Here is a 13,853-nt window from a genome sequence, read left to right as displayed (position 1 = left end):
AAGGAAAAAAAACACATCATGGCAAAATGATCTTGAAACGCCCTCTATATACTGCTGCTAGGACAGAAATCGGCACACACAGCTTAATTAATTCACCTAGCACTTATTATGAGTTTACTAGACATTTGCTCTGGATAAGATATGACTTTAGTGATACCAGCACTTTCCCCACACAGATCCTTTCTGATTAACACGTTTATGTTTGCTTGAAAGTACTTAAGTACTTAAGATACTTAAATATCTGAAATGTCTCTTACCCATGATTTAATCTGTCTTGTAGTACATCCCTAGTTAAATTTAGGGTCTGGTATATTCCTATTCTTTAATTTGCTAGGCAGTCATGTTGGGACAGACACAATCAGTATTCCGGAAAGAGAAAGATAGCTCACCAAAGGACAAATGCTCTTAGAAGACTTCTACAAATGATCCAGAGCCACAATATTTGGTGACCACAGGATCATAGTTGACTACTTCCATGGTTAGATAAATAGCTTTGAGTTGCTCAGTCAGACTCTGGGGTGACACTAGATGGAAGAGAAAGACACCCTCATGTAGCAGAATGTGATATTGTCTGACTTTTCCAATGTGATAAAATTTAGCAAGACACTTCCTTTGAGAAAGAAAGATTTCAAAGTTAAGATCAAATGGAAGATTCAATAGGTGTTTGAAAAAGAACTGTGCACAAGTTTGCTCCCCAAAAGTTGTGATGGGGAACAGTATAAATCGCCTGAACTGTGTAGCATACACTGGAGTTTTTTCTTCTGTGGAGAACAGGAGGATGAGGAAAAAGTCCATCTATATGGTAACATTATTGATGTGGGGTCATTTATACCATTCTTCTTTCAGTAAATGTCCCCGTGGCATTTATACACGGGGAACACTGAGCTTACACTCAATCCAATTACACCCAGATGCTTTTAATTCTAACACTACTGATTTCAGAAATCATTTGGTCTTCATTTAAAGTGGCAAAGAAGAATAATTTAAGGCTTCCCAGGTTCTCATTTGCAAACACATTCTGATTTTTGTATATTTAGAAGTTTAAACACCTTTGAAATTAAGAGGGCATCCTTTAAAGCCGAAAACCAGTTAGACTATGTACCACTAAAGGAAAACAAGTCAGCAAGTCCCAGTTTAACTTAAAATCTTTTAACAACTTCAAGGGCATGCCTAGTATAGCTTCTCTCCAGTCTCTGCACTCTCAACACCCTATCCTCGACTCTGTCATGGTTCTGCTCTGCACGACCTCTGTCTTACACTGCAGTTATGTTTATCCACCGTGGTGTATACCAGCAGGGTGATTTTGCTTCCTTCTCCCTACAGGGGCATTTTGCAATGTCTGAAGGTATTTTTGGTTATTTCAATTGGAGGATGAGTGTGTTGCTGGGGTCTTGTGAATGAGTTTGGGAATGTTGAATGGCTCAGGGTACTTGGGGCAGTGCCTCATGACAAAGAAATGACAACCAGGTTGAGAAACCCTACTGTGTACCTTGCACACTAAACTTCTGGTAAGTAGTTAATTTCACACTGCACATTTTAATTACATTTTATTTACACTCAGTCAGGTGTCTCCCCCCCACCCACCATGACACACAGTTAAAAGAACCAATGCCAATCTGCACACGCCTCCTTCAGAATGATCGAATACTTTAGGTAAGAGAGTTTGGCTTGACTTTTTTTTTTTAATTATTATATTTTGTCTTAGGATGGACTGTGTCCAATCTCTGTTGAATGTTTTGATAAAGTTCTCAGATTTGAAGGTAAACTGTCTAGAAAATAAACCACGTCCTAGTTTCATTTATATGCACCATGACATTTTATTTCATTTTATTCAGAACACTTTTTCATATATACATCTTTTTTTTCTGTTTAAAGGAAATACCCACAAACAGGATGAGATGGTCAATGAATAGATAGCACAGCATTAGCATCTAAAGAAGGAGCATGGCTACGGTATTTACAGGATGAGCATTTGTGGGAATAGTTTCATTCATTGTGAGTGTCACAGCTCTAAACTCTTCTTACTTGAATGGGAGAAACTAGAGCGTGCAAATGGGCACTGAGCAGAGCCTACCACAGAGCCTCACCAGCCAGACCCATAGCTCACGCTGAAATTGCTCTTGGGTGTTAAAAGACTTGAAAGAAAAGTCTAGCTATAGCTGTGTTTTGGTCCTTTATGTTCAGATTTGGATGGCACTGGCAAACCAAACCAAATCAAACCAAATTACACCACACTACACCACACTATGCTACACCACACCACACCATACCACACCACCCCACACCACACCACATCACACCAACCCAGCCCAACCCAAAGCCACAAACAAAAGAACCCCTTATGCTTCCGGTGTACACACTGCTACTGTTCCTCCTCATCCTTCCCTGATTCTCCTTTTTCTTTTCTAAGATCATATGGTCTCATCTCATAGGCCAGCCCATCACCTTCACACTTGTGGCAACCTTTCTCCTTCAGCCTTCACAGAGCTGGGACCATACCCAGTGACACCTGGTTCTTAGTAAGGTGGGTTTGTGAGCCTGGTGATTGCTTGTCTTTAGACTCAAATGCAGCTCCAAGGAAACCACAACCTCACCAAGGAACAACAACAAAACAAAAGAAAACAAAAAGAAAAATCCACAACAATCAGAAAAACCAAGAGCAATGTGTCTTCATCAAAATTTCTCCTTTGAGCTTTATAGCACCCACAAACTCATCTTCCTGGAGCCACCCATCTTGTGGCAAGAATCAGTCAAAATGAAATATGTATGAAAATCACACATAGAAACATAGCTAAAAAATAAAATGCTTTTTAAAATTACCTACTACCATACTTCCCCTCAACTGGTAGATTCCTTGCTGATGATATGATTGCCTGGGAGATACTGGAACTTCAAAAATATAACTAACTAAAGGGTGGCAAAATCTAGTTCTAAAACCAACATGCCATCTTCCTCATGTGCTAGCAAGGTTTATGTTATTCTTATGAATATTGCTTTTGTTGTCCCTCTTGCTTTGTTTCTGTAAAACTCAAATCAAACTGCCATGTGGTTCCAGACACCAGGCAGAAGTTCCTGAACCTCTCCTGACACTAGAGAAAGAACGGAAGCACTGGGTGCCTGGAGAGCTGAGTGACCGCTAGACTGAAGAGGGAGTAGCTGTGAGGCAGGCTAACACACCCCTTTGGCATTAAACATCCTCTTCTTGTGCAGATGACTCACTTCAAATCATTGCAGGACTCCTTCTTCACATATGCTTGACATCGCTGAATTCATCTTCAGTTCGCCAACTGTTCTATAGAATAATTTTGCACCCCGTAGAATCTATCTGTCTACCTCAAGGCAAGTCAATGTGATATATATTTTCTTTAAATTAAAAAGAGAGAGAGAGAGAGAGAGAGAGAGAGAGAGAGAGAGAGAGAGAGAGAGAGAGAGAGAGAAGGAACGTTTCTGGGCTAGCTTTAAAGTTCCAATAAACATCCTTGGGCACATTCTGTTTCCTTTTTCCTGTGAGAATGAAGGCAATTTGTTTATTGCTTGCTGCATGGCAGATCATCCTGCAGTCCAAAGCTTTCCTGAACTCAGTCCTAGAGTTTTTGTTTCTCCCCATTTCACTGAGCCTTCTAAATATTCTGGGATGGGATTTTGTCAACAGTGAAGAAGTTAAAATTGTGCCACGTCAAGTCTTAGGCAAGCAGAGAGGCCAATTGTCTATGCACAGGCCTCACCATGGCTGTGTTCTGTTCAGGAAAAGCAGTTCAGCTTTAAGTGCTGTACCTTCTACTTTTAAGTTGCCATAAAAATTACACATTCCTACATGGATAGAACCAAACAATGGGGACCTTTGTGGAGTGACATTTTTGTTGAGAGTCCTCACGGTGAAGAACAGCCTCAGTGGGGATGATATTAGGCCCAGTCATTTCACAGGTGAGCCTGACCACAAGTCTCACATTCTTTGTTTTTTTTTTTTTTCCTCTGCAAAACATTCCATCATTCTCTATTCTTTATGATTCAGTTATTTCGTTTGTATTGTTTGTCTTCTCTAAAGTATGGATGCTCCAGGAGGGCGGGGCCTCTGGACTAGAGCTACTTCCTGCAGGAGCTGAGCAAGCAGAGCACAGGCCAGCAGGAGTGGGCTGGATCCTCCATCTCCCAATCTTCTTTCCATTAACAAAAGCTATTCAGGTAGCTTCACTGCAAAACCCTTTCTAGAAGAAATAAGTTTTGAAAATTACACATAACTTAAATATTAAAAAGCGGCCTTTCTCTGGAGAAATACCCTGTTGCCATGTATTCTGATTAACATTTATTTGGCAGCCTACAAGCACACACACACACACACACACACACACACACACACACACACACTCACCTGGCTAGGGGCAGAACTCAGAGCTCTTACCTGCTTCCCTGAACCTTCCTTAGGCCTTCTGTGTGAACTCCTCCTTTCCCTGTGAATTTGAGGGTATGCCCTTGTACTGGCTGGTTTTGTGTCAACTTGACACAAGCTGGAGTTATCACAGAGTAAGAAGCTTCAGTTGAGAAAAGGCCTCCATGAGATCCTGCTGTAAGGCATTTTCTCAATTAGTGGTCAAGGGGGAAGGGCTCTTTGTGCACTTAAGGTTTTTGGAAAAGCAGATGGTCTCTCTTGAGTTGCTTTGTGTGACTGACATTTCTAATGAATTAGTGACAAAAAAATTAAATGTACTGGCTTCCAGTTAGATCATTTCACAAATGCCAAATTTGGAAGAACAGTATCTCATAAATCCAGGCAAACTGGCATTAAGGAGACAAGGCTAGCTGCTCATGAATATAGCCCACTGGCATTTCCCAGGGCTCTAGCCCAAGGACTATCCTTTTCGTCAAAACATTTTTTTGTGGCTTATTCTGTAAGATCAAGACTTGACAAATGGGACCTCATAAAATTGAAAAGCTTCTCTAAAGCAAAGGACACTGTCAGTAAGACAAAACGGCAACCAACAGATTGGGAAAAGATCATTACCAACCCTACATCTGATAGAGAGCTAATATCCAATATAGACAAAGAATTCAAGAAATTAGACTCCAGACAAACAAATAACCCTATTAAAAATAGGGTACAGAGCTAAAGGAAGAATTCTCAACTGAGGAAACTCAAATGGCCAAGAAGCACCTAAAGAAATGTTCAATATCCTTAGTCATCAGGGAAATGCAAATCAAAACTACCTTGAGATTCCACCTCACACCAGTCAGAATGGCTAAGATCAAAAACTCAACTGATAGCAGGTGCTGGCGAGGATGTGGAAAAAGAGGAACACTTCTCCATGTTGATGGGACTGCAAGCTAGTACAACCTCTCTGGAAATCAATCTGGTGGTTCCTCAGAAAATTGGACATAGCATTACCTGAGGACCCAGTTATACCACTCCTGGGCATATACCCAGAAGATGCTCCAACATATAACAAGGACATATGCTCCACTGTGTTCATAGCAGCCTTATTTATAATAGCCAGAAATTGTGGTACATGTACACAATGGAGTATTACTCAGCTATTAGAAACAATGGATTCATGAAATCCTTAGGAAAATGGATGGAACTAAAAAATATCATCCTGAGTGAGGTAACCCAATCTTTTGATGTAACCCAATCTTTTGGTAACCCAAAAGAACACACATGGTATTCACTCACTGATAATTGAATATTAGCCTAGAAGCTCACAATACCAAAGATACAACTCACAGACCACATGAAGCTCATGAAGAAGGAAGACCAAGTGTGGGTGCTTTGGTCCTTCTTACAAGGAGTAACAAAATACTCATGGGAGCAAATGTGGAGACAAAGTGTGGGACAGAAACTGAAGGAGGGGCCCCCTGGAGACTACCTCACCTGGGTATCCATCCCTTGTGTAGTCACTGAAGGTAAAGCTGATGTGGATGCCAGGAAGTGCATGCTGAAAGAAGCCTGATATAGCTGTCTCCTTAGAGTCTCAGCCAGGCCTGACATATACAGAGGCAGTTGCTCACAGCTAACCACTGAACTCATCATGGGGTTCTTCCTAATGGAGGAGTCAGAGTCAAGACTGAAGGAGCTGAAAGGGTTTGTGGTCCCATGGGGAGAGCAACAATACCAACCAACCAGAGCTGCCAGGGTCTAAACCACCAGCCTGGGAGCACATAGGGAGGGACCCATGGCTCCAGCTGTATATGTAGGAGAGGATGGCCTTGTTGGGCATAGGTGGGAGAGGAGATCCTGGGTCCTGTGAAGGCTGGATACCCCAGTGTGGGGGAATTCGAGGTTGGGGAGGTGGGAGTGGGTGGGTGGGTGCACATCCTCATAGAAGCAGGAGGAGGGGGAATGGGATAGAGGGTTTCTTGGTGGGGGGGAATGGGGAAAGGGGATAACATCTGAAATATAAATAAAATATCCAATTTTTTAAAAAAAGGATGCAGATTCTAAAAACAAAACAAAAAAAATCTTAAACTTTGTTACATTGAAAAATATCTAAGTTGCCATATATATAATTATAGAAAATTCTCCACTGTGGGGGAAAATGGCCGGAATGGGTAGGTTCAGTCTTCAAAAATGTAAAAGGCTGTTGATACATTTTACATTGTTTGCATAAGAGGTTCAGTTGGGAAAACTTAGGATTAGGAGGCTTCAGATACTAGGAGCTTCCTCAAATTTTTTGCATTCAGTGAACTCTAGTCTGGTTGATTTTGTTCACTGACAGGACGAAGGGCATTCAGAACCAAAAGCTGGTGACTTGAGACTTGAACTTAAAAAAGCAAAGAGGCACACCAAGGATGTGCTTTGAGTCTATAAACTGAAAGGTAAAACAGCTGTCTGCCAATGCCCAGGATACCACTTCATAGAACGGGGCTAATTTATTGAGTGGCAATATGAAAAAAATTACCCATCTTTACACATTAACCGTAGAATCTAAGACCCAAGGGTGTCTCTGTACAAATACACAGGTGTGTACTGACACTAGGTTTGATGTATTTTCTATTGCTCAGATTGATACAGCTATCTATACTCTACATTTGCCTTAAAGGTTTTAGCTATACTTAAAGTATTACTTGATTGGGTATCTTGGGCTGCCCAAGTACATATAAATTCACATTGAATAGTGTTTTAAGCCATCACTCCTTATCCCTTCTGTCCTTATAAGTCTTGCATATTTTAGGTTAATTTTTGCCTTTGGTAACAAATGTGTCTGACAATGTAAAAAGACTCATTTCCCAAGAATTAGATGTATGGAAATCTGTCACAGTTTCCATGTATCCTGCCACAAAATCTGACTGAGTGTGAGGTGATGCTGATTCCCTGTGAGTACATCTTTCAGAACAAGCCGACATGAGGCAGACTAGCACAATCTTTATGGTCACTGACAAGACACTTTCACTGTTCTTAATTACTGTGCAGATGTCACATAGCACTGCACTATGTTCAGGGAGCCACCTAGATAGTGGGAAAGCACAGATTTTTGTCATCACTTGGCACCTGAAACTTGTCTCTGACGAGAGATACCATTATGAAATACCTTCTCAGAGCTTCAGGGTTTCCGTGTGTAAAATGGGTTTCTTGTGGGGTTCTGTGATAGTGTTATGAACTGAAAGTGTTGTCCTTAAATCTGTGAAAGAAAGCCCCACTCCCCAATATGACTGTATTTGGAGGCAGGAACTCTGAGGAAGTAACTCAGTTAAATAAAATGGTAAAAGTAGGGTCCTGATACAGAGGATTCTGTGTTCTTTTTTTCCCATTAGTTAATTTATTTATTCACTTTACATCCCAATTGCAGCCCTCCTTCTCCAGTTCTCCCTCACAAGAGTCTTTCCCCACCTCTCCCCTTCACCTCTGAGAAGAGGTGGTCCTCCCTTGGGTACCAATCTACTCTGGCACCTCAAGTCACTAAAGAACTAGGCATATCTTTTCCCACTGAGGCCAGACAAGGCAGCCTAGTTAGAGGAACAGTATCCACAGGCACAAAATTCTTTCAAATACAAGCAAGAACCTGAATAGTTTTCCTGTTTTTTTTCTGTTGTTGTTATATTGAATTATATACAACTAGGTATATGAGTTTTCCCAGCTCACACACACAGCTTTATCTTTACACTAACTTTCATCTCTCCAGGAGGATTGTATGTTCTTAATGTGAAAAAAGACACTGGAAACTTATTCCCTCTCTCTCCCTCTCCCTCTCTTTCTCTCACTGTCTCTCCCTCTCTCCCTCCCTCTCTCCCTCCTCTCCCTTCTTCCTTCTCTCCCTTCTTTGATATCTTCCTCTCTTCCTTCCTCCCTTTTTCTAGTTGAAATAAGGTGGCCTTTTGCAATCCATTAAAAAACAAAACCAACCAATTAACCAACCAACCAACCAACCAACCAACCAACCAACCAACCAAACACCCAAAACCAGAACAAAAACAACAACAACAACAACACAAAAAACCCAGAATCACTTGGTGTCTTGATCTTGGACAAGAACCACTAGAAGTAAACTTGTGGTACTTAGGATACCCAGTCTGTGGTATTTTGGTATAAGAGCCAAAGCTCGAACACACACCTCTGTTATAACACCCAGTACAGAGCTGACACTAAGTAAATGGCTTCAGGTAGTCACACTACAGTCTGTGCTACATCCTATCATATCAGTGGAACTGTGTGGTCCAACTGTGCTTAGTTTGCTTGGCAGCTACTTCAGAAAAATGCTGTGAACACTGCCCGAACACTTAATATTAATACACTAAATATTATACTACTCATGTGTTATGATTATGTTTATTAATATATTCAAAGTCTACTCCAAGAAGTTCATAAAACTATACTGTCATGTTAGTTAATAGCAATAATAAAACTGTTACTGAACACAGCAGTAATAATGATGGTAATAAATTGCCAATGAACATAGATAGTTTGTTGTCATCATATGAGGCAGAGGTCATGAGAATAATTTCTACACACTCCAATTAAGTATAGCTTGGATTGGCACAGTATGCTGAGACTACTCCTTGCAAAAATGCTAGAAATAACTGATTGTTAAACAGCTGAGAACACCTATCCATACAATTCCACCAGGCCTGGCAGCTCTTAATGAGGCTTCACCAGTGTGAGGTATGCATTAAGGTATAATTCTAACGCCAACTTGAGGGATACCTCTTCCATACAGCTGCTCTGGGTCTTTTCTGTCAGCCGCTCTCCAGTCACATTCCTTATGCAGGACCCATGCCTGGCTGTCTCAGGGTAGACCTCGAAACACAGACTCTGGCAGTCAGGGTCATTTGTTATTGTAGGGCAAGCTGTCCTCTCATCTGCCTGTGAGGCTGGAGGGAATTCTGAAAGCTGAAAAGGTAAAAATAATACAGCCTCACTGCTTGAAACAACCACAATAAAAAAAATCTCAGAATTTCAACTGCTATTTTGTGAATAAAACTTAGGAATTAGCTTGTGTTTGATTATTCCAAAGCTGGGTAAAACCAGGGAGAAGTATTTGGGGTTGCAAGAACTGCATAGACAACTTGGTTTGTGACCTCAATGAAGACAGGACACACGGAGGTCCTAGGATGCGACTGATATGTATGTACTGCATGGGAACCTAGATGAGTTCTGTGTGTATCACACATGTGCGAATGCCTGAGGAAGCCAGAAGAGACTAGATCCCCTGGAACTGTAGCTATGGTGGTTGTGAGCTGCCTGTGGGTGCTGGGAATCAGACTCTAGCCTTGTATAAGAACAGTAAGTCACCAAGTCATGTCTTCAGCCTGTGACTGGTAGTTTTGCTCTTGATTTATTTTTGATTTTCATTTGTTGACATTTGCCTTAAAGTCTCAAGTAAACACTAGGTACCTGAGGTGCTATTTGCTCAGGATCGTGGACTAAAATTCCAGGCATGGTGGTCTTTGGGTTTCTAAACCTTAAGAATGAATGTAACAGGGAATTAAAAATCCAGGTCTCCAAGTATAGAATATTATGCATCAGCTCTCAGAATCTTTATCTGTGAACACCCCTGGGAATTTTTTCACTGTCTCACTGCTGGTGATCCGGAGACATTGATCTCAAAGCTCTTGACTTCCTTCAGCCCAGGAATGGGTCATGGAGAATGGAGTTGTCTTTATTCCAGTTCTCCCTCATTCCAACCTTGTCTTAGCCATCCAGCTCCTCCACATCCCACATCTCTCCAGCCAGGAACTGTTTTTAGTGTGATTGCTCTAGGATCCCATAGAGAAGGCTGCTATTTCCCCATGCAGCATGGCATCTAATTCAGCACCTCGACCAGCACTCAGATCTGCACAGGTAGTGAACAAATGAAAAAAAAAAAAAAACCAAAAAAACATGTGCACTGGGGACATCTGCACACTTAGCTATTTCTGCGGTGATCTTCACATCCCTCCCTAGTGTTGACATTAAAATCTTATGGTTTGTGGACAGAACATGAGGACTATGCTATGAGGACTAGTGGTTTTGTCCTTTGACATCTCTTATCCATCCTTCTGATTAAAACTGATGTTTATCGAGTGCCAACAAGGCAGACACAGTTCTACCCTTGAGAAACTTAATGCAAAACCTAGACCAAAACAAAAGCATATTGTCATGTCATGCACAAAGTCCAGGGAGGAAAGCAGACAGAAAAATAAGAAAAGGGAAAGAAAAGGGTCCAGGGAGAATACTTTAATTCAGATGGTGCTCAGAGAGCTCTCTGCAGAAGAAATAGGTATGTAGACAGAAGACAGGATAGTTAAAGCCATGCCAAGGTGCCAATGGAATCCATTAGAATTAAACAACAGCACCATGAAGGACAGAGGGAATTATATGGGGTCAAAATAGTCTAGAGTTTTAAACATATGCTACCAAGAAAGTGGTAACTAATTTATCTAGTACATTGAACACACATTATGTATTTCATGTGAGTTTACAAATGTGTGAACAACAGCCATGTGTATAAATAGGAGGAAAGTCTTATATATTGTTCCTCACCTTCAACTTTGTTTGAGCAAGGGTTCCATCCATCCACCCACCCATCCATCCATCCATCCATCCATCCATCCATCCATCCATCCATTGATCTATCTATCTATCTATCTATCTATCTATCTATCTATCTATCTATCTATTGTTGTTGTTGTTGGTTGCCACTTTAGTGTAGATGCCAGGATGGTTGGCTCAGGAGCTTCAAGGACTCTTCTGTGTCTGCCTCCCATTTTGCCCGAGGAGCACTGAGATGTCCATTGCTTCACTTGACTTTTACATGAAGATTTGAATGTAGATTCTCACATTCACATGGCAAGCACTTTACACACTAAGAAATTACCCTAGACCCTTTTCTATGGTTTTAGTAGAAAGAAACAAAATATAATATTTGGTCAATGCAAAAAATATCAAGCATAAGAAAGAGGTAAAACCCAGACACATAGAAAATAAGATAATGCATTTAAACACTAAATATGTCCATAATTACATCAGACTGGGGTAGACTAAATATTTTATTTAAAGAAAAAGATTTTAAGCAACAGGTTGCAAACACCTACATATTGTAGGAGACATTTTAAATATGAAAGAATGGAAAGTAAACAGTAGAAAATTCCAGACAAACATTAAGAAAGAAAAACGGCCTGATTTACTGTGAACTACCTCAATGATCAGTATAGCATAGCACAAAAACCCTACAGGTATGGTAGTGATAGTTACCACATACTTGGTGGTAACCAACAAATCTCTAGTTTGCTTTAAGATTTAAGACCTACTTAACAAGACAGATACCAGGCCTGTTACTGGAACCCTAACTAACTTATCAGTGCCAGTGAAATCACGGTTATTGAAGGAGAATCTAGAACTACTAATTTACTAAACCAGCATAATTATTAACCACAATCTAGAAACATTTGTCCTTATATCTATAGGTAAGTATAGTCTTCACCACTAATCAAGGAACTTGTCTTTGCAACAGATGAAGATCATCACAGAAAAGTTACTACCAATCAAACTGCAGAGTTGTGGAGGCCAATCCCAATGGATACATCTACAAAACACTCCTACACCTGAGGCTCAGGTGTGGGTTGCAGAAGAAAGAGTGTAAAGATTTCAAGAGCCAAAGGATCAGGGATTTCCCTGTGAGATTGTATCTTCTATGAGCATCAAAAGGCATACCAGCGAAGTTTCACCAACACGACTGCCCAAGCATGAACTGAACAAGGACGGTACCAACAAAGATACTAAACTGGATGGGAAAAAATATACAAAGAACTACTGGCGACTGAGTAAAGCTGGGAATTATGAGATGGTCCTGACCAGGGAAGAGCACACCTGTTGTTCAGTTCTCAACAGTCAGCCTTGGTCATACAAGTATACAAGTAACATTATATGGACTCAACAGGTTATATTAAAGGAATATATATGTATATACAAATACATATATGATGCAATGAAGGAGAGTAGGGAGGGGTATACTGAAGGGTCTGGAGGAGGGGAAGGAAGAGAGAAATGTAAATTACAATCTCAAAAGTAAACCACAAAAAGAAGCTCAGCTTTAAAACCAGAGTAATTATTGCAGTCAGGAGGGCCACTGCACACCGGTGGTAGCGTGATGACAAGATTCCCAAGTTACAATAAATTTAACAACGTAGAGTCAAGATAGATACAGCAGAAACAAACAACTAAATGGAGAAATAAGCTAATCTAAAAACAGAGTGAGGCCTTCTAGAGGGAGACAGGAAGAGCATAAAAAGCCAGAGCTGAAATAATCAACGACTTATGTGGATCACACGATGAACAAGGGTGCCCAGTGTCTTTTCTTTTTTGCAACTTTGAACCAAGGTCTTTGTCAGACTCACTGGTTTGTGAAAACAGCAAGACAAATGGAGTTCTGTGTTCCACATACCTAAAATATGTTAGCATAATAAATCAAGCTGAGACACTGTCAAGATATGCTCTTGCTTTCTACACTGATGAATAGACCCGAGCAAAGAAAATACAAAACTATCATTAACACATGACTAAAAATATCAAAGATGGCAGAGTATCAAAGATGATAGCATTTAACTATTATGGTGCATATCCAGATGTGCTGTTGTTGGATAAAAGATAAAAGGAACATGTAATCACCCTCAAGATGGATAAGGTTTTTACTACTACTACTATTCTATTTACATCCCAATTGTAGTTTCCCTTTCTCCTTTTCTTTTTAGTCCTCATCCCCCCACCCCCTATTTTCCATCGGCTCTCCTATCCACTCCTCCTTGTTTCTCCACAGAAAAGGGCAGGCCTCCCATGGATATCAATCAAACATGACATATCAAGGTGCAGTAAGACTAGGCACCTCCCCTCATATTAAAGCTGGAGGAGGCAATCTAGTATGAACAAAAAAGGGTCCTAAAAGCTGGCAAAAGAGTCAGAGACAGGCCACTATTAGGAGTCCCATAAGCAGATCAAACTACATAACTGTAACAGAGGGTCTAGGTCAGGCCCACACAGGATCCCTGAATGTCAGTTAAGTCTCTGTGAGCCCCTACGAGCCCAGGTTAGCTGATTCTGGAGGTTTTCTTTTGGGATGAATATAGTTTATTAAAAAATATAAAAAGCTATTTTTGCTGATTTAAAAAGGTAATTTTTCAAAATGTTTCATTACTACATATCAAAATAAAAAGAACAATACAAATTAATTAGTAAGTCTCAAATTTTTAAGTAAAATATTAAATAAATCTGTCATTTTAAATTTGATTTTTGAAAATTTTCCTAATAATAGTTTTGTAAAAATTAAGCTTGCTTAATTTTTTGTTTCAAAGATGCAGATTGAGGGATGTGGAGACCTGTTTTTCTGGGGAGTTTGCTGATGTTAGGGTAAAAAGTGAACATTTAGTGAGACAGATTTCAAGTGAGACTGTCC

General features: G+C 40.4%; 1 protein-coding gene across 8 annotated transcripts in view; it reads right to left on the bottom strand.

Moving 5' to 3' along the window:
• The window catches only part of Slc24a2 (solute carrier family 24 member 2), a 229,628-nt gene that overhangs the window by 169,238 nt on the left and 46,537 nt on the right, over positions 1-13,853 (bottom strand). For 4 of the 8 annotated variants that reach the window (XM_076934685.1, XM_076934686.1, XM_034501929.2 and 1 more), the window contains exon 3: positions 9,131-9,316. The exons of the other annotated variants lie outside the window; for them this stretch is intronic. In XM_076934685.1, the coding sequence (XP_076790800.1) occupies positions 9,131-9,316 (186 nt within the window). The remainder of the gene's footprint in view (positions 1-9,130; positions 9,317-13,853) is intronic. 8 annotated transcript variants of the gene reach the window in all.

This window comes from Arvicanthis niloticus, chromosome 5 (genome assembly GCF_011762505.2).
Source record: "Arvicanthis niloticus isolate mArvNil1 chromosome 5, mArvNil1.pat.X, whole genome shotgun sequence".
NCBI classification, from domain to species: domain Eukaryota; kingdom Metazoa; phylum Chordata; class Mammalia; order Rodentia; family Muridae; genus Arvicanthis; species Arvicanthis niloticus.
Note: the sequence above shows the minus strand (reverse complement) of the source record. Positions and strands in the feature narration are given on the sequence as shown.